Below are 17,736 nucleotides of genomic sequence, written 5' to 3' on the forward strand. Positions count from 1 at the left end.
TTCAGTATGCCATTCAATTACATGTACTACTCACTTCATTTATTCCACCAGAGTGCAGCCCGAGCTGGAGATCCCGAAAAAAAAGTCAGTAAGAGGTGGTTATCAGTTCTTATGGGGAGTTTTAGGATAGGTTGGGTTAAGGCAATGTTTGTGAGACCAGGGGTGGATCTCACCAAGTGCATTCTCGAAAGTGGGGAGGGTACGAAACTGCTGGTGGGGAAGTCCCATAAAGAACATTGATCAGTTAGGGTAGGAGGTAAAACAAATCTGTGGAATGGAATGTCATCAGTTAAATATTTTTCACTTTCATAATGGATCTTCGGATTTGCTTCAGGCCATCTGGATGTATACATGCAGGTCACTTTCAGGATATGATGATGGCCTTGGCTTGGGCTCCAGGAGCCTGACATTCCTAATATTCTTATATTAATAAGAAAAATAAAACAAGAGGAAATGGTGAAGCGTTGAGGGTGAAGCCAGTATTTAGAGGTGGTATGGAGAATGGTGGTGTTTCTCAGGGCTATGTTGAAACAGAAGGATTAGAAGTGATTGTAGAAGGAACCACAGTGGAAAAGATTAAACTGAAGATTTTAAGGGTGAAATTTGATATTGTGGGGTTGCTAGAAGGAGCATTTGTCATATAATATTATTGGTTATGGACTGGACGTGGTTTTGTATGAATTGAGAAACTAAATGAAAGACACAAAGTCCGAATAAAAGAAGGAGAAAAACAGGTATTAAAGGACCAAGAACTGGGAGTACCCAGGACCTCCAATTACAGAGTGTTGAAGGGGGTTTGGCGTAATTACTTGCTTGATTGGCACAAGTTTAGGCGCTATCCTTGAGTTTTTTTATGTTGTCATATACCATGCCAGATTAATTTAGGTAAAAACAGCACTCTTCATTTAAAAATATACAGAGTCCTCTTTTTTTAGCAGTGAGTAAGTCGAGGCCTTGGCGGTTTTGGAGGAAAGAGAAATGCAAAGCCAGCAATTGTTTGTTAAAGAAGGATTAGGAACGGCTGGGAGAGAGTGACTGAGATTGATAGTGTGGTGGAGATAGCTGGTGAGAGGTAGAGGGTGGCATAGGAACAGGAACGAGAATAAGAGTAAGTATAAAAGTAAAGTATAGGACTTCATCAGGGTGAAAGTATTGGAGTGTACTTTGTCACTGAAGATCTTCTATCCACTTCAAGAGAGACTTAAGGGTGGCAGTTTGAGGTAAAACCAGGCGCCACTGAATACCAAGAACCTAAGAAACTGAGGTGGGAAGGCCAAACCGAGGAATTATGTCTGACAGAAAGGAAGAAATGACCGCGGTGGCCTTCTCAGACCCTGTGGGAAAGGCCTCTACCCATCCAGTGAAAGTGTCTACCTAGACCTAGAGGTATTTTAGTTTCCTGACTCGAGGCACGTGAGTAAAGTCAATTTGCCAGACCTGGGCAGGAGCAAATCCCCGAACTTGATGTGTAGGGAAGGGAGGGGGCGTGAACAATCCCTGAGGAGTAGTAGAACAGCAGAGGGAACACTGAGAAGTGAGTTCCTTAAGGATAGATTTCCACAATGGAGAGGAAATGAGAGGTTCTAGGTTCTAAGAGGTGGGCTAGTGGCTTGTAACCTACATGCAAGTGGTTGTGAAATGACAATAGAATAGAATGGGCCTGTGAGGCTGGAAGGAGATATTTTCCTTGGTCTAAGAACCATTCGCCTTGTGTGGGAAGAGATTGATAGGTGGAAGTTTCAGTGGGGAAGTAGGTGGGAGTGACCAGATGAGAAGGAGAAAAACTGCCGTGAGGGACAGAAGTTGGAAGGCTAGCTGCTTTTTTAGCTACCTTATCAGCATAAGGGTTGCCCTGAGCGATGGGATCTGATGCCTTTTGATGGCCCTTGCAGTGTATGACTCCAACTTCCTTTGGAAGCAAAGCGGCCTGAGGAGAGTTTTTATTAAAGAGGCATTAATGATGGAGTACTCTTGCGTAGTGAGGAAACCTTTCAGCCCATAAAACAGCACAGTGGTGCAGGATATGGGGTCAGTATAAATATTGACGCATAGTCCCTTTGCAAGAGTGAGGGCCCGAATTAAGGCAATGAGTTTGGCTTGCTGAGAGGTAGTGGAGGGGGGCAGAGCAGTAGCCTCAATGATAGATGTGGAAGATACTATAGCATAGGCTGCCTTTACTGGTGTGTGGCGATTAGGCCTGGTGGAACTGCCATCAATAAACCAGGGTGAGGAACAGGAAAGAAGGAAATATGGGGAAATGGGGTGAATGTCAGGTGGATTGGAGAGATACAGTCGTGGGGGTCAGGTGTGGTAGCCGGAATAATGTGGGAGGCCGGATTGAAGTCTGGGCCAGGAACAATAGTAATTGTGGGAGACTCAACAAAGAGTGAATATAGCTGAAGGAGCCAGGGAGCAGAAAGTATATGCATCAGGTGTGAGGAAGAAAATAGATTTTGGAAGTTATGAGAACTGTAGAGAGTGAGTTGAGCATAGTTTGTGATTTTGAGGGCCTCTGAAAGTATTAGGGCGGCAGCAGCCACTACACGCAAACATGAGGGCTAGGCTAAAACAGTAAGGTCAAGTTGTTGGATAGAAAGGCTACAGGGCGCGGTACTGGCTTTTGTGTAAGAACTCAAACCACACAGCCCTGCACTTTGGCTGTGTGTAATGAAAAGGGTTGGGATGAGTTAGGGAGAGCTAGTGTGGGGGCAGCTTCTAGGGCTGTTTTTAATGAACGGAAAGAGGAGTGGCGAAAGGATTTAGGATCTATGGGGTCAGCTAGGTTTGGTTTTGTGAGTTTACATAATGGTTTAGTCAGGATGGTAAAACTAGGTATCCAAAGGTGGACGTACCTAACCACGCCTAGGAAGGAAAAGAGTTGTTTTGTAGAATGGGTTGGGGTTTGGGAGATTAGCCAGACACGATCAGCAGGGAAAGCATGTCTGTTTTCATAAAGAATTATGCCGAGATAGGTAATGGATGAGGAAGAAATTTGGGCTTGACTGAAGTAATGGGGGCTGTCTGTGAAGCCTTGCGGCAGTACAGCCCAGGTAATTCGCTGAGCCTGATGAGTGTCAGGGTTAGTCCAAGTGAAAGCGAAGCGAGGCTGGGATGAAGGGTGCAAGGAACAGTAAAGAAAGCATGTTTAAGATCCAGAACAGAATAATGGGTTACGGAGGGGTTGTGGAGGGAGGCATTGAGGATAGCAGAGTATATGGCTTTGGCACCACGGGGTGGGTAGGCAAGACAATTTGGTTGATAAGGCACAGATCCTGAACTAACCTGTAAGGCTTGTCCGGTTTTTGGACAGGTAAAATGGGGGAATTATAAGGAGAGTTTACAGGCTTTAAAAGGCCATGCTTTAACAGGCAAGTGATAACAGACTTTAATCCTTTTAAAGCGTGCTGTGGGATGGGATATTGGCATTGAGCAGTATAAGTGTGATTAGGTTTTAAGGGGATGGTAAGGGGTGCATCATTTGTCACCAAGGAGGGACTAGAGGTATCCTATACTTGTAGATTAAGGTGGGGACATACAAGGAGAGGATGTGAAGGAGGCTTTGAACTGGGGGAAAAGGTGGCAATGAGGTGTGGCTGTAGCCCAGGAATAGTCAGGGAAGCAGATAATTTAGTTAAAATGTCTTGACCTAATAAGGGAGCTGGGCAGGTGGGGATAACTAAAAAGGAGTGCTTAAAAGAGTATTGTCTAAGTTGGCACCACAGTCAGGGAGTTTTAAGAGGTTTAGAGTCTGGCCGTCAATACCCACAATAGTTATGGAGGCAAAGGAAAAAGGACTTTGAAAAGAAGGTAATGGAGTGGGTAGCCTCTGTATTAATTAAGAAGGGGATGGACCCTCTACTGTAAGAGCTACCCAAAGCGTCTGTGATGGTCCAGGAGGCTTCCGAGGCGATCGGGCAGTGTCAGTCTTCAGCTGCTAAGCCAAGAAGATCTGGGAAGGAATCAGTCAGAGCCTTGGGCCAGCTGGACAGTCCAATTTCCAGTGAGGTCCCGCACAGATGCGACACGGCTTAGGAGGAATCCCGGGCTGCGGGCATTCCTTGGCCCAGTGGTCAGATTTCTGGCACTTGAAGCAAGATCCTGGGGGAGGAGGTCCTGAAGGAACACCTGGCCGCTGTGGTTCAGGCATTTTGAAGTTCTTGTGTGCTGGAGATGTGGCTGGGGTTTCTCTCACAGTGGAGGCAAGTAATTGCAACTCAGAAATACGCTGTCTCTACTCTATTATTGTACACCTTGAAGGCAAGGTTAATTGAGTTCTGTTGTGGGGTTTGAGGGCTGGAAATTAATTTTTGGAGTTTTTTCTAATGTCAGGAGTCGACTGGGTGATAAAATGCATATTAAGAATAAGACAGCCTTCTGGCCCCTCTGGGTCTACGGTGGTAAAGTGTCTAAGGGTTGTTGCCAAACGGGCCATGAACTGGGCTGGGTTCTTTACCTTGGGTAGCTTTGTTTGTCATAATTAACAGCTTTGTAAGATGCCTTTTTAAGCCCTTCAACTAGGCAGGAAACCATGTAATCTCACCTAGGTATACCTGGGGAATCGGCCTGATAGTTCTTTTTCGGGACCAAATGTCTCACGCATCCACGTGAGAGACCCCCAAACAGGCTTTGTGTGATCAACAAGGCTGTTTATTTTACCAAGGTGCAGGTGGGCTGAGTCCGAAAAAGGAGTCAGCAAGGGTGGTGAGATTATCATGAGTTCTTGTAGGTTTAGGGACATGGGGTGGATCTCACAAAGTACATTCTCAAGGGTGGGGAGAATTTGGGGAGAATTACAAAGAAACTTCTTAAGGGTGGGGGAGATTATAAAGAACATTGATCAGTTAGGGTGGGGTAGAAACAAATCACAATGGAATGGAATGTCATCAGTTAAGCTATTTTCACTTCTGTGGATCTTCAGTTGCTTCAGGCCATCTGGATGTCTTCGTGCAGGTCACTGGGATATGATGGCTTAGCTTGGGCTCAGAGGCCTGACTGCATGATCTCTGCTCACTGCAACCTTCGCCTCCCAGGTTCAAGCAATTCTTCTGCCTCAGCCTCCCAAATAGCTGAGATTATAGGTGCACACCACCACACCCAGTTAATTTTTGTATTTTTAATAGAGACAAGGTTTCACCATGTTGGCCAGGCTGGTCTTGAACTCCTGACCTCGAGATCCGCCCACCTTGGCCTCCCAAAGTGTTGGAATTATAGGCATGAGCCACCGCGTCCGGCTGGCTTTTAGGAGCTTCTACAGCTTTTTCTTTTTCTTTTTTTTTTTTTTTGAGACGGAGTCTTGCTCTGTCGCCCAGGCTGGAGTGCAGTGGCCGGATCTCAGCTCACTGCAAGCTCCGCCTCCCGGGTTTACGCCATTCTCCTGCCTCAGCCTCCCGAGTAACTGGGACTACAGGCGCCCGCCACATCGCCCGGCTAGTTTTTTTGTATTTTTTTAGTAGAGACAGGGTTTCACCGTGTTAGCCAGGATGGTCTCGATCTCCTGACCTCGTGATCCACCCGTCTCGGCCTCCCAAAGTGCTGGGATTACAGGCTTGAGCCACCGCGCCCGGCCTTCTACAGCTTTTTCACAAAGGTGGTTTGTAGGTAGCACCCACGAGCTTTGGCACTCCCACCACCTGACTGAAGGCAGAACTCAGCCAGGCAGTAAAAACTCGAAACCACCAGTGGCCACAGGAAGTCATCTGCCTACCCTCCCTAACCCCATCAGTGAATTAGGAAACCAGGCTGAAACTGCTGCTAATTGCCTCAAAAGGTTAGGATTGGAATCAGTTGCCTCCAGGGCACTTGTGTGACCTTGAAAAAATCCTTTTATTTCTGAGTCTCAATTTCTTTATAAAATGGGGATGGATAGGCTGGGCGTGGTGGCTCATGCCTGTAATCCCAGCACTTTGGGAGGCAGAGGTGGGTGGATCACCTGAGGTTGGGAGTTTGAGACCACCCTGACCAACATGGAGAAACCCTGACTCTACTAAAAATACGAAATTAACTGGGTATGGTGGCACATGCCTGTAATCCCAGCTACCAGGAGGCTGAGGCAGGAGAATCATTTGAACCCAGGAGGCGGAGGTCGTGGTGAGCCGGAGATTGCGCCATTGCACTCCAGCCTGGGCAACAAGAGTGAAACTCCGTCTCAAAAAAAAAAAAAAAAAAAAAAGTGGGGATGGATAGGGCTGGGCATGATGGCTCACACCTGTAATCCCAACATCCCAACACTTTGGGAGGCCGAGGAGAGTTGATCACCTGAGGTCAGGAGTTTGAGACCAGCCTGGCAAACATGGTAAAACCCCATCTCTACTAAAAACACAAAAATTAGCTGGGCATGGGGGCAGGTACCCATAATCCCAGCTGCTTGGAAGGCTGAGGCAGGAGAATCGCTTGAACCCAGGAGGCAGAGGTTGCAGTGAGCCGAGATCACACCACTGCACTCCAGCCTGGGTGACACAGCGAGACTGTTTCTCAAAAATAAATTAAATTAAAATAAAATAAAATAAGATAAAATAAAATGGAATAACACTGGAACAATCTGTTATTGTGAAGACAAAGTGAAGGAACACAAATGGAGTACTAACCTGGAGCTAAACACAGCAGGGGACTTGTTTCATTCAACATCTTTTTTTTTTTTTTTTTTTGAGATGGAGTGTTGCTCTGTCGTCTAGGCTGGAGTGCAGTGGCATGATTTTGGCTCACTGCAACCTCTGCCTCCCGGGTTCAAGTGATTCTCCTGCCTCAGCCTCCCGAGTACCGAGTAGCTGGGATTATGAGTGCATGCCACCATGCCTGGCTTTTTTTTTTTTTTTTTTTTTTTTTTTTTTGTATTTTTAGTAGCGATGGGGTTTCATCATGTTGGCCAGGCTGGTCCCAAACTCCTAATCTCTAATGATCCACCTGCTTCAGCCTCCCAAAGTGCTGAGATTACAGGCATAAGCCACTGCACCTGGCCTCACTCAACAAACATCCAGGGCCCACTGTGTACCAGCCAGGCTGTCTATGCTAGGGGATGGGGGTATATCAATAAGACAAACATGGTCCTCACGTTGCTTACAGGAGAGGAGGGATGACAGACAATGAGAGGGACAGTATGGGGTGATGAATAAGGCAACCAGGTTGATACCCCAGCCCTACCACCTGGGGGACCCCAGACAAGCTCATTTTTTTTGTTGTTGTTGTTTTGTTTTGAGATAGGGTCTCACTCTTTCACCTAGGCTAGAGTGTGGTGGTGTGATCACAGTTTACTGCAGCCTTGACCTCCCAGGCTCAAGCAATCCTCCCACCTCAGCCTCCCAAGTAGAGCTGGGACTACAGGTGCATGCCACAATGCCTAGCTAATTTCTTAATTTTTTGTAGAGATGGGGTCTCCCTATTTTGTCCAGGCTGGTCTCGAACTCCGAGGCTCAAGCGACCCTCCCACCTTGGCCTTCCAAAGTGCATTCTCCCCACCTACACACCCCTTTGTGACCCAATGGAGTCAGGTGTGTCCGGGTTTGAACGGCTAGGCAAATAATTTATCGAGTGTTGTGAACATTCAGCCATAAACGCAGCGACCTAACCCGAACGCCCAATTCATCGTATGTTCTCAGTAAATACCAGTTTCACGTCTTTCCTCTCTAAACACAATCTTTTCTCCTTCTCCTCACTAGCAGGCTGGGAGGGCCAAAAGGAGGAGATTAGGGTTGGGGAGAAACTGACTCTTAGGCAGCAGGGGAGAAAGTGCGTTTTTTATTTATAGTGCCATTTGCAAAAGGGGCAAACTGTCTGTCACCACCCCCTCCACCAACTTTACGGGCGGAGGAGGGGGAGTCACTCCTCCCGTTACCCCCCGCAACCCTCAGTAACCTATAACCTGGGGAAAGGGTCCCGAGAGCCGGGCCGGGACGCTGCGCCGCTGGGTTTAGGACCCGAGAGCGGAATGGGCAGGAGGTGGAGGTGCACTTCTGCAAATCTCAGGAACCGGAGCCCTGGAGGCGGCGGATGAGAAAGTCCACAGCCCTAGCAATTTAGGGTGTGTGGGCAAGGATTTAGCGTTATGTCCACAGCCGCTCTAGTGAGGGTGCCCCCACCCACGCTCCTCGGAAGGGCAGCGCTCCATCGCCACCCTGCTACCCTGTCCCCAAGCGCCCAATCCCACCTTGGCTGGCGCTCCGGGAGCCTCCGGGGGAGGAGGGAGGCGTGGCCTCGGGCGGCCCGCCCCTTTGATGTGCGCCGGCGCCTCTGTGATTGGACAGTCGCTTGTGACGTGTGGGGACTGCGGTGGGCTCCGCTGCTGCAGCAGCCGCAGCGCCGGCCGCGGCTCCGGCTCCGGCTCCGGCTCCCGGGCATTTAAAGGGGACGCGGCGGCTGCCCGGGGGGATGGGGGGCAAGTGGAGGGGACGGCTCAGACGCACATCGTCCTCAGTCCCTCGGGACTGGAGGGACTCGTGAGCCGGAGCCCAGAAATCCGGGGGTGGATAAGACACCGCGTCCCCTCCAATTCCCGTAAGCACCCCTTGCTCCATCCGGCGCCCCAATACCTCAGCTAGCCCCCTTCCCCACTTCTTACACACCAAACTCAGCCGGGACAGACCTCTGCCGCCGCCGCCCCCACGTGAGTCCTGGGCTCCGGGAGATAGGGGAGGGCTGGGGTCCGGGCGCGGGGTGGGGGCTGTGGAGTTTGAAGGCGCTCCTTCACGCGCGTGGCAGTGGGGGAGTTCTGGAGCTCAGGAGTGAGTGCCCTTCTCTCTCCTACCCAGGAACATAGTGCTGGGGTATCCCTCCGTCCCCGACTCTGGCAAAGCCAAGGAATTGGTGTCCCCTTGCTCCCTGCCACCCACAATACCCCTCCCCAGCCGCGCACCCCCCGCCCGCATTGGAGCCCAGCGCCCGCCAGCTGGGGATGCGCCAGAGTGCTGGCTTCCTAGTCACCTCTAAAAATATCTCTCCCCCAACCCTACCGGCAGCTGCCACCTCCCTGCCCCTGCCCCTGCCCCTAGGATCCCCTCCCAGATTGTCCTCCCAGCCAGGCAGTGCCCAGAGGTGACTGCTAGACCCAGACGCCTCACTGGCACCAGGGCGCAGGGCCACCACCGCCAGCTGGTCAGGACCGCAAGCTCTCAGCCCACGAGAGTCTCCAGGGCCAAGGGGGGAGCTCCAGCTGCAATATTCCCAAAAGGCGCCAGAGACTCCTGAGTTCTAATCTCGGTTCCGATGCTGTGTGACCCCCAGGATGTTAGCTTGACCTCTCTGGGCCTCTGTTTTTCCTATCTGCTGTTCAGGCGTGGTGAGCAAGGAAGATGGTCATGTTTGGGAGCACTGTCTGGGAGAGGGAGGGAATTCTAGCTTAGTTGTTGGATCTGATTTCTAGTGACTGATACAAGGAGACTTGTTTTTGGACAGAGAGGGCTTGTTACCGTGGTCTTTCTGGAGTCCTCACCTCCCCATCCTCATTCTGCACATTTCCTGTGGAAAACTATGCCAAAACTTTTCTAGGAACTCCATCCACCCAGTAAGAAGGGAATTTCAAACTTAGGGCCTGTATCAGAGAGGGGCCTGTTTCCCTCCCACCCCCTTCCCACATATTTAATCTAAGAGCATTTGTGTGAAAGGCGGGAGAAGCAGGCAGGAATCTGACTCGGTGCAGAATTAAGGAGGTAGGCACTACTTTTAGGTGGGACTAGAATATGGACTCCCTGCAAGCCCCTAGAAACCCTTCTCCCTTCTCTAGCCTGTTAGAGAAGCTCAGATCCTGCCCCCTACTCTGAGGGACTCTGGTGACCACAGAAGGATTTGATGACTCAGAACAAAGGTGTCAAAGGTGAGAGACCTTTTGGAACATCACAGGAGCCAAAGTCCAACAGGGGAAGGGGTTCCTCTGACTCCTGTGGGGTGGGGACGAGGTGTCACGGCATGGTCTTCTCAGTTTTCAGGGGAAGAAACCCAAGATGCCTGACTTTCTGCCTTGGAGACTAAAAGAAACAAGGGCAACTCACCAAACAATAAGTGTTTAACTGAATCCCCTAGATACTATTATTAGCAGAAAAATGTAACTGTCTTTTATGATGACATATGAGGAATTGTGTGTGTGTGTGTGTGTTTTGGGGATGGGGTTACTCCCTCTGTCACCCAGGCTGGAGTGCAGTGGTACCATCACAGCTCACTGCAACCTCTGTCTCCTGGGTTCAAGTGATCCTCGTGCCTCAGCCTCCCAAGTGTCTGGGACTATGGGCACAAGTCACCATTCCCAGCTCGTTTTTGTTTTTAAAGAGACAGGATTTTGCCATGTCACCCAGTCTGGTCTCAAACTCCTGGACTTAAGTGATCTGCCTGCCTCGGCCTCCCAAAGTGTTGGGATTACAGGCTTAAGCCACCCTGCGTGGCTGAAAAAATGAGAAGTTTTGACCATAATTAATGATTAATAGAATAGAAAAAAGGAAGGAAGGAACGAGAGAAGGAAGGAAGGAAAAGAAAGAAAAAGAAGGAAAGAAGGAAGGAAGAAAGAAAAAGGAAAGAAAGAAAGAGAGGAAGGAAGGAAGGAAAGAAGGAAGGAAGGAAGGAAGAGGGCAAAGTAATGAGACCCTTCTCTATGGGATGAAAGCTGGTCCCTGGGTAGCTGCTGGTGACCCCTTAGAATCTTTGTATCTGCCCCTTGCTTCTCCACGTGCTGCATGTGCCTGTCCTGTTTGCTTTTACAAGGGGAGTGGCATCCCTGACCTTTCTCTTATAAATCACCTGGCTGAGGTTGGACATGTGATATCAGCTGGGAATCTGGAAGGTTGGAAGTCCCTCCAGATAGGGACTGGGGACAGCTCCAACCCATGCCATTTCCTTGTCCCTCATGCAACCCTCCCCTTCTCTCCCACCTCCTCCTTAACCTCTCTTCTCTCCCATCCCTCACCCTCTCTTTGCCCACTGCTTCATTCAGCTTTGACCACCTCTCCCAATTCCTAGATTAGAAGTTCTTGGAAAAAACTGAGAGCCGCATTCCATCCCTGCAGAAGGATTTAACACATATGTGGTCCAGGTGTTGTGAAGGAGGGGGTGCTACAAGATGGATAGTGCTAGAGCCTGTGCCCTGCTCCTGGGATGTCCCTGTCTCTGTCCTGGGGCAATTGCTTCTCCCTCCTGGATAGTCAGGGGAGAGTGTCACCTTGACAGAGGGGTTTACAGTCACCATTGTCACCACCAGAGGGCAGCAGCCAGCCAGACCTTTGCTCCTCTCCAGGTCTTGTCTCCTGGCTCTCTGTATCTTTCCAAATCTTGTCCCAGCTGCCTCTGGTCTCACTCAACCCCAGGAGCACAGGTGGGAGAGTAGAGAGGCACTGGAAGTTGTAGGTGGTATCCTTTGCCGCTCTCTTAGTGAAGTCCCCAAGAGGTGAAACCCAGTCCCCAAAGCCACACCAAAGTCTAGCCGAGATTTCAACCTGACTCTCCTGTCTGACTACCGGACCCCTGAGAGCACCAGGGAGGCCATTCCCAGATCACCTGTGAGACCTGACTGGGGGTCCCAGACCCCAGCTATGGTATAGTAAGCTTTGGTCATCTTCCTTTTTGAGGGCACCAGGAAGGCAAAGCTGCGGTCAAGCGTTCACGAAGCAGTCTATGCCCCCTGTAAACAGCGTGGCTGGTTAGTTAACCTCTCTGAGCCCTTCTCATTGGCTGAATTTATGACTAATGAGTAGTGAGAGAATATGAGTAAAGGTGGTTTGTAAACTATGATGTGTCAAGCACATTTAAGGGACAATGATGATACTAGAGAAAAAACACTGGACTCAGGCTCAGATGTGGGTTTGAGATCGGTCTGCCATTTACAGTGGGTGACTTTTTGGAAAGTCAGTTAACTTCTCTGGGTCTCCGATACCATCTGAAACCTCTCTAGAGTTGTAGGTGCTGGGCCTATTTGAGGGATTGTTTCTGCTAAGACCCTGGGAGTGCCTCCTGTGGCTCAGCAGAAGGACCAGGGCCAGGTGGGTATTCCTAGTGGAAGCAAAGGCAGCTGACTGGGCACCCTCAAATGAACTTTTGTGGTTGTCAGGAACGTTTGACGACGGCTGGAGGCCAACAGAGTCCCTACAGGTGGTGCCCACGGTAATGCACCGACAATGAGTGGCTGTTTTCCAGTTTCTGGCCTCCGCTGCCTATCTAGGGTAAGTGGGTCCCTCTGGGGGTCTCCTAGGATGAGGCCTCAGCCCCCAGTTTTCCATCACCTTTCCATAGGGCCTTGGGAGAGGCCCTATCCAGCCCATTTTAGGTTTACCCTCACCTCTACTGGAGCTTCATGATTTCCTAGAAGCTTCCATCCCAGGTGTGGGGTCCTGATGCTTTATATCTGCAATTTGAAGGATCCTGGGCCACCGAAATGCCCACTGGATGTTGATGAGACCATAGGGTGACTCTAGGGATGAGGTGGAAGGGACAGCTTGGTTAGGACAGCAGATAGTCCATCGAAATCCCAGCCCTGAAATGAGGAGCTTGGGCTTCTGTTTCACAAGGTGTGCCAGGCCATAAGCACCCCAGGAATATGAGAGAGGGGTTTAGGAAGAAACCAGAAAGAGGAACAATCCCATCTCAATTAACTGGGGTGGGAGCTGGGCGAGAGAAAAGCAGTGTGTGGGTATCTGGAAGCTGCACATCACCTGCTCACTGCCCCTCTGTGCCTCTCACACACTGGCAGGCAAAGGTGATGGAGACTTGCTGCTGAGGGCTCTTGCTGCCTCCATTGCTTGCCTTTCCTTGTGCCCTGACATGTCCCCTGTTGTCCTCTGTCCTCTCCCTTGCTGCCTACTACCCTCCCGTCCAACATGACTCTGGCCCAAGGTCTCCACTTCCTGGAACTCCCCTATCCCTACCCCTACTCTGTCTTCCTGTCCAGCAGTCTGTCTCCAAGATCCCCTAGCATGATTTCCTTTCAGCCCTCTCTTCCATACCCCTTAAGTCCCCACTACCTGGCCCTTCCCACTCCTCTGCCTTTTCAGCCACTGCTGCTCTCTCTCTTCTCCCTTACCTGTCTCCCAGGTATGTCGTGGCCTGGTGCGGGAGGCTCTTACCTCCCCAAGCCCCACTGCTTCTCCTGCTGCCCGCTTGCTTCGGACTCTGGCAGAAACCCCACCCGCTGACACGTTCCTCCTGGGGAATTGGCAAGTGATTAGTGATGAGCTGTCAGCACAGGGCCCTCAAACTCCCTGGAGAAGCTGTGCCCCATCCCTAGACCTCTGTCCAGTGCCATTGGGCTGGAAGCAGCTCCCAGAGAGCCATAGATTCCCCACAGCCCAAAAGTTGAATGGGGAAGCCGGTCCAGTTGGGTGGATGGGTGGTTTCCCTTGACTGCCTCAGGGAATGAGGAAGGGGAGAGTTCCCACCACCCTCTCTTGATCCACACGAACAACAGGGGCCACTGGAAGTCTCCAAAACAGTCCAGTCCAGAAACCTCTCCAAAGTGGTGATCCTCGGAAGCTGCTCTTCCCTTCTTTTGACCCTTGTTAAGCCCCATTGGTCTCTGATGAGAGTACCGAAAACAGGTGCCGGGAAGCCCTCTGGGCATAAACCCCGGTGCAGTTAAGTAAGAGGTGCCACTGGGGTAGTCAGGGAAGGCTGGGGATAGAGGTGGTGGCATTGGGTACTCCTCCCAGCTTAACCAGACTTGGGTCCTCCTCAGGTCTTGGATGTGCCAGCGCCTCTGGCCGTGGCCCGCTAACCAGCCTCTCCCGGGCGGGCTCCTGCCGCGCCCCCTCTCGCTTGCTCCCTCCTCCTCCTCCTCCTGCTGCTCTCCCCCCTGCTCCCAGGACGGCGGGATGGCTGCGCAGGGCGCGCCGCGCTTCCTCCTGACCTTCGACTTCGACGAGACTATCGTGGACGAAAACAGCGACGATTCCATTGTGCGCGCCGCGCCAGGCCAGCGGCTCCCGGAGAGCCTGCGAGCCACCTACCGCGAGGGCTTTTACAACGAGTACATGCAGCGCGTCTTCAAGTACCTGGGCGAGCAGGGTGTGCGACCGCGGGACTTGCGTGCCATCTACGAAGCCATCCCTTTGTCGCCAGGCATGGGCGACCTGCTGCAGTTTGTGGCTAAACAGGGCGCCTGCTTCGAGGTGATTCTCATCTCCGATGCCAACACCTTTGGCGTAGAGAGCGCGCTGCGCGCCGCCGGCCACCACAGCCTGTTCCGCCGTATCCTCAGCAACCCATCGGGGCCGGATGCGCGGGGACTGCTGGCTCTGCGGCCGTTCCACACACACAGCTGCACGCGATGCCCCGCCAACATGTGCAAGCACAAGGTGCTCAGCGACTACCTGCGCGAGCGGGCCCACGATGGTGTGCACTTCGAGCGCCTCTTCTACGTGGGCGACGGCGCCAACGACTTCTGCCCCATGGGGCTGCTGGCGGGCGGCGACGTGGCCTTCCCACGCCGCGGCTACCCCATGCACCGCCTCATTCAGGAGGCCCAGAAGGCCGAGCCCAGCTCGTTCCGTGCCAGTGTGGTGCCCTGGGAAACGGCCACCGACGTGCGCCTCCACCTGCAACAGGTGCTGAAGTCGTGCTGAGTCTGGCCGCCTGCAGGGGGGCACCCTGGCCAACGGCGGAGGGGGCGGGGAAGGGGGATTCGGGAAAGACAAAGTTAGTTTTACTACTCCCTTTTCCCTTTGGCTTTGCTATGTCCCTCCGGGAATTTCTGGAATCTCGTCTTTAGGGGCTTGGGGAAGGGGGCTCAGAGCCGTCCCTATCTATGCAGTTAACCCACCTCGGCTGCCTCCCCCGCTCCACTGCGCACGGTTGAGTTCTGGAGTCTGACCCATCGCGGGGTGCCGCGCAAAACCTGGAAGGCAGCAGTGTTTCCTGGTCCTACCAACTGGGAGGAAGGGGCTCCCTGGCAGGTGAGAGAAGGAACATCACCCGCCGCTGTAACTGTTGCCTTGGGCTGCGCGACCGCCCCCCCTCCAGTCTGCTGTGGAGGGAACCCAGGATCCTGAAATTCTCCTGGCCACAAGGACTCCCCACGGACAGAAGAGGGTCTCCACCTATGGCCCTAGGCCTTTGCGATCTTGCTTCACCCAACGCGACCCCACACTATTTCTGTGCTGTCTACACCCTCTTGCCTTCCGACCTCCGCACTCCCTTCTAGCACCCCCAACGGAAAAGCCAGAGGGAACAATCGCCTCCTGGTGGTGGTACGAGGTAGCGCACCGTCCGGCCCGGGTCCTGCCAGCCAATAACCTCGCAGAGTGTGACGGTGTCTCCTTGCACCCCAGCCTCATCTATGCAGCAAGAGACCAGGGACTTTACCAAAGTCACCCTTGCGGGCTGGGCCCTCCACGCATCCCCCTCCCCACCCCCATGGAACAGAAAGCCATGATGTTTTTAAGCAGAATCAGCGAAACCCAAGCCCCTCCTTCCTCTGGTGTTTTACAACTATAAAGGAGGTGAAGGGGGAAGAAATGACTGAGATCTCTGGCGCGTCAGTCTGAGTTGAGAGTGAGGTGCTCTAGGAGAGTCCCGCTTAAGTCAGGGAGATGGTTCCCACTCTTGGGCAAGTGCCCAGCCACATATGAACACATCACACACACAGCAAGCAATGGGCAAAAGAACAAGTTGCAGTCAATGGCTGCAGAGGAGTGTCTGGGGTCCAATGTGGGCTGCACTTTGTGGGTACTGAGGGAATGGGAAGATGCTGCTTCTGGGGCAGCTGGTGGGTTGGAGGTTGGGGGCTGTAATTAGCAGCAGCCTTAGAATTGGGATGCCTTTCAATCCCTCCTGGCCCCTTATCTCCGTGGGGCAGTCACAGGACGTCATCCATTTTATTCAAAGTTGGGACTTGCAGCAGCAGACCCTGCCCTGCATGGAGTAGGGGTCCTCTGTTGACAAACTTCTTGGTTTCCAGCTCTTCCCCATCTGCAACAGGCCTCTGGGTAAGTTCTCTCTCCGCAGGACCCCTTCCCTCCACGATGGGAAGAGGGACAGAACACAGCTCACAGCCCAAGAGCTGGGCAGACCCAGTCCAGCCGTGACTGGAGCTGGTTTTGGCCTGGGGCTCATGAAACCCACTCAGTGCAGGCATCAGCTGCCCAGAGAGCCCTGGGCTGTCAGCAGCTGGGCTCCACATAGTTTCCGGGGAAGAATCCAGTCCCCTCTGAGCTGATGCCCTCGCACCAGCCATCGGAGTAGCGGCGAGTGACACAGATGACAGTACCCTCAGAGAAGGAGAGCTCATTGTCCTTCTGGCCGATGTATGGGTACAGTGTCACCACTGCAGGGCAAAAGAAGAGGGTGCTGTGAGATATGCCTCTTGCCCTCTCCCCACCCCCCACCCCCAACGCCATGGGGATGCAGGGTCTCAAGTACTAGACTCTAGGGACCATCTTGAGGGGCTTCCAAGCCTTTAGGACCCCTCCCCAGCTTAGTTAATATTTAATACCAAGCCAGCTGCCCTCGCCCCAGTTCTGTTCTGAACTCAGTTCGTCAGAAAAATTGTGTAGGGAGCCCGGGGGATAGATTCACACCTTTGCAGAGGGAGGAGAATGGGGGTCAGGACAACAGAGGCAGAAGCTGGGAAGTGGGATCCGGTGCCCCTCAGTCCCAGAAGTCAGGTACCTTTCTCCAAGTATGAGGCAGGCACCCAGCTGGGCTCATCAGGCCCAAAGCCTGGTGGGGGTGGAGGCAGCCCTAATTCATCTCCATCCAGGGGTGGAGGAGGAGGCAGGTCCAGTGGCAGGGGCAGCTCTTCGTCTTGGGGGAAAAGCAGAAAGGCTGTAAGTGTGGCACAGGAAGCTCCTTCAGTGTGTCAGGGATCTGCTCGAGAGCTGGGCCCCAGAATCCACCCATCTCAGCCAGGCGCGTTGGGAGGCCAAGGTGGGCAGATCACCTGAGGTCAGGAGTTCGAGACCAGCCTGGCCAACATGTGAAACCCCATCTCTACTAAAAATACAAAAATTAGCTGGACATAGTGGCACACGCCTGTAATTCCAGCTACTCAGGAGACTGAGGCAGGAGGATGGCTTAACCCAGGAGGTGGAGGTTGCAGTGAGCTGAGATCTTGCCAATGCACTCCATCCAACCTGGATGACAGAGTGAGACTCCATCTCAAAAGAAAAGAAAATAAAAAGAATGCACCCATCTCATGCAATCTTCCTCCAGCCCTCTCCTGTCCTGGTCCTCCCACGGTGTGCTAGCGGAAAGTAAGTGCTCAGTAAACCCTGAAAGATCCAGCACTAGAGGACAGTCAGACTCTACCTCTTATTAGCTGGGTGGCTCTTGGGCAAGTCACTGAACTTCAGCTTCAGTGGCTTCATCTATTAAGGAAGAGTGCTAAGGACCCTCTTGTGATTAAGTTTATTTTGTTTTGTTTTGTTTTTTTGAGAGGGAATCTCGCTCTGTCACCCAGATTGGAGTGCAGTGGGGTGATCTCAGCTCACTGCAGCCTCGAGGCCTCCCAGGTTCAAGTGATCCTCCTGCCTCAGCCTCCTGAGTAGCTGGAATTACAGGCATGCACCACCAGCCAGGCTAATTTTTGTATTTTTAGCCATGTTGGCCAGGTTGGTCTCAAACTCTTGACCTCAAGTGATCTGCCCTCCACAGCCCCCCAAAGTGCTAGGATTACCGCCGTTAGCCACCCCGCCTGGCCTTTAGGATTAAGTTTATTATTATTATTTTTGAGAGGGAGTTTCACTCTTGTTGCCCAGGCTGGAGTGCAATGGCCAGATCTCCACTAGCCGCAACCTCTGCCTACCGGGTTCAAGCGATTCTCCTGCCTCTGCCTCC

The 17,736-nt window shown here is 52.2% G+C and overlaps 2 protein-coding genes across 25 annotated transcripts in view; one reads left to right on the forward strand and one right to left on the reverse strand.

Moving 5' to 3' along the window:
- The first annotated feature begins 8,282 nt into the window (after window positions 1-8,282).
- PHOSPHO1 (phosphoethanolamine/phosphocholine phosphatase 1) lies at window positions 8,283-15,413 on the forward strand. 12 transcript variants are annotated; one of them, XM_031657573.1, is made up of 5 exons: window positions 8,375-8,487; window positions 9,713-9,802; window positions 12,020-12,131; window positions 13,000-13,121; window positions 13,640-15,413. In XM_031657573.1, the coding sequence occupies exons 3-5, from the start codon at window positions 12,087-12,089 to the stop codon at window positions 14,523-14,525; spliced, it is 1,053 nt and encodes a 350-aa protein (XP_031513433.1). In that variant the 5' UTR covers window positions 8,375-8,487; window positions 9,713-9,802; window positions 12,020-12,086; the 3' UTR covers window positions 14,526-15,413. The 12 variants fall into 12 exon arrangements, 11 of the variants coding, with proteins under 11 accessions (XP_031513438.1, XP_031513435.1, XP_031513433.1 ...); XM_031657571.1 differs by having other exon boundaries at window positions 8,484-8,596; XM_031657572.1 differs by lacking the exon at window positions 8,375-8,487 and adding an exon at window positions 8,822-9,268.
- A 138-nt stretch (window positions 15,414-15,551) lies between these two features.
- The window catches only part of ABI3 (ABI family member 3), a 29,305-nt gene continuing 27,120 nt past the window's right edge, over window positions 15,552-17,736 (reverse strand). For 12 of the 13 annotated variants that reach the window (XR_002518079.2, XM_021928979.2, XM_031657569.1 and 9 more), the window contains 2 exons: window positions 16,570-16,704; window positions 15,552-16,225 (listed from right to left, as the gene is read on the reverse strand). Coding sequence is in view for 11 of the 13 variants with exons in the window: in XM_021928979.2 (XP_021784671.1) it covers window positions 16,062-16,225; window positions 16,570-16,704 (299 nt within the window). In the remaining 2 variants the exon portion in view is untranslated. The remainder of the gene's footprint in view (window positions 16,226-16,569; window positions 16,705-17,736) is intronic. The other variant, XR_002518080.2, reaches the window with a different exon arrangement.

This window comes from Papio anubis, chromosome 17 (genome assembly GCF_008728515.1).
Source record: "Papio anubis isolate 15944 chromosome 17, Panubis1.0, whole genome shotgun sequence".
Lineage (NCBI taxonomy): Eukaryota > Metazoa > Chordata > Mammalia > Primates > Cercopithecidae > Papio > Papio anubis.

Excerpts from the sequence above, each read along its gene's own strand:
- PHOSPHO1 (XM_031657570.1), top strand. The coding sequence starts at position 12,087 with ATGAGTGGCTGTTTTCCAGTTTCTGGCCTCCGCTGCCTATCTAGG. Across the intron at positions 12,132-12,999 it reads GCCTCCGCTGCCTATCTAGG|GTATGTCGTGGCCTGGTGCG; the intron begins GTAAGTGGGTCC and ends CCTGTCTCCCAG. Across the intron at positions 13,122-13,639 it reads ACGTTCCTCCTGGGGAATTG|GTCTTGGATGTGCCAGCGCC; the intron begins GCAAGTGATTAG and ends GGTCCTCCTCAG.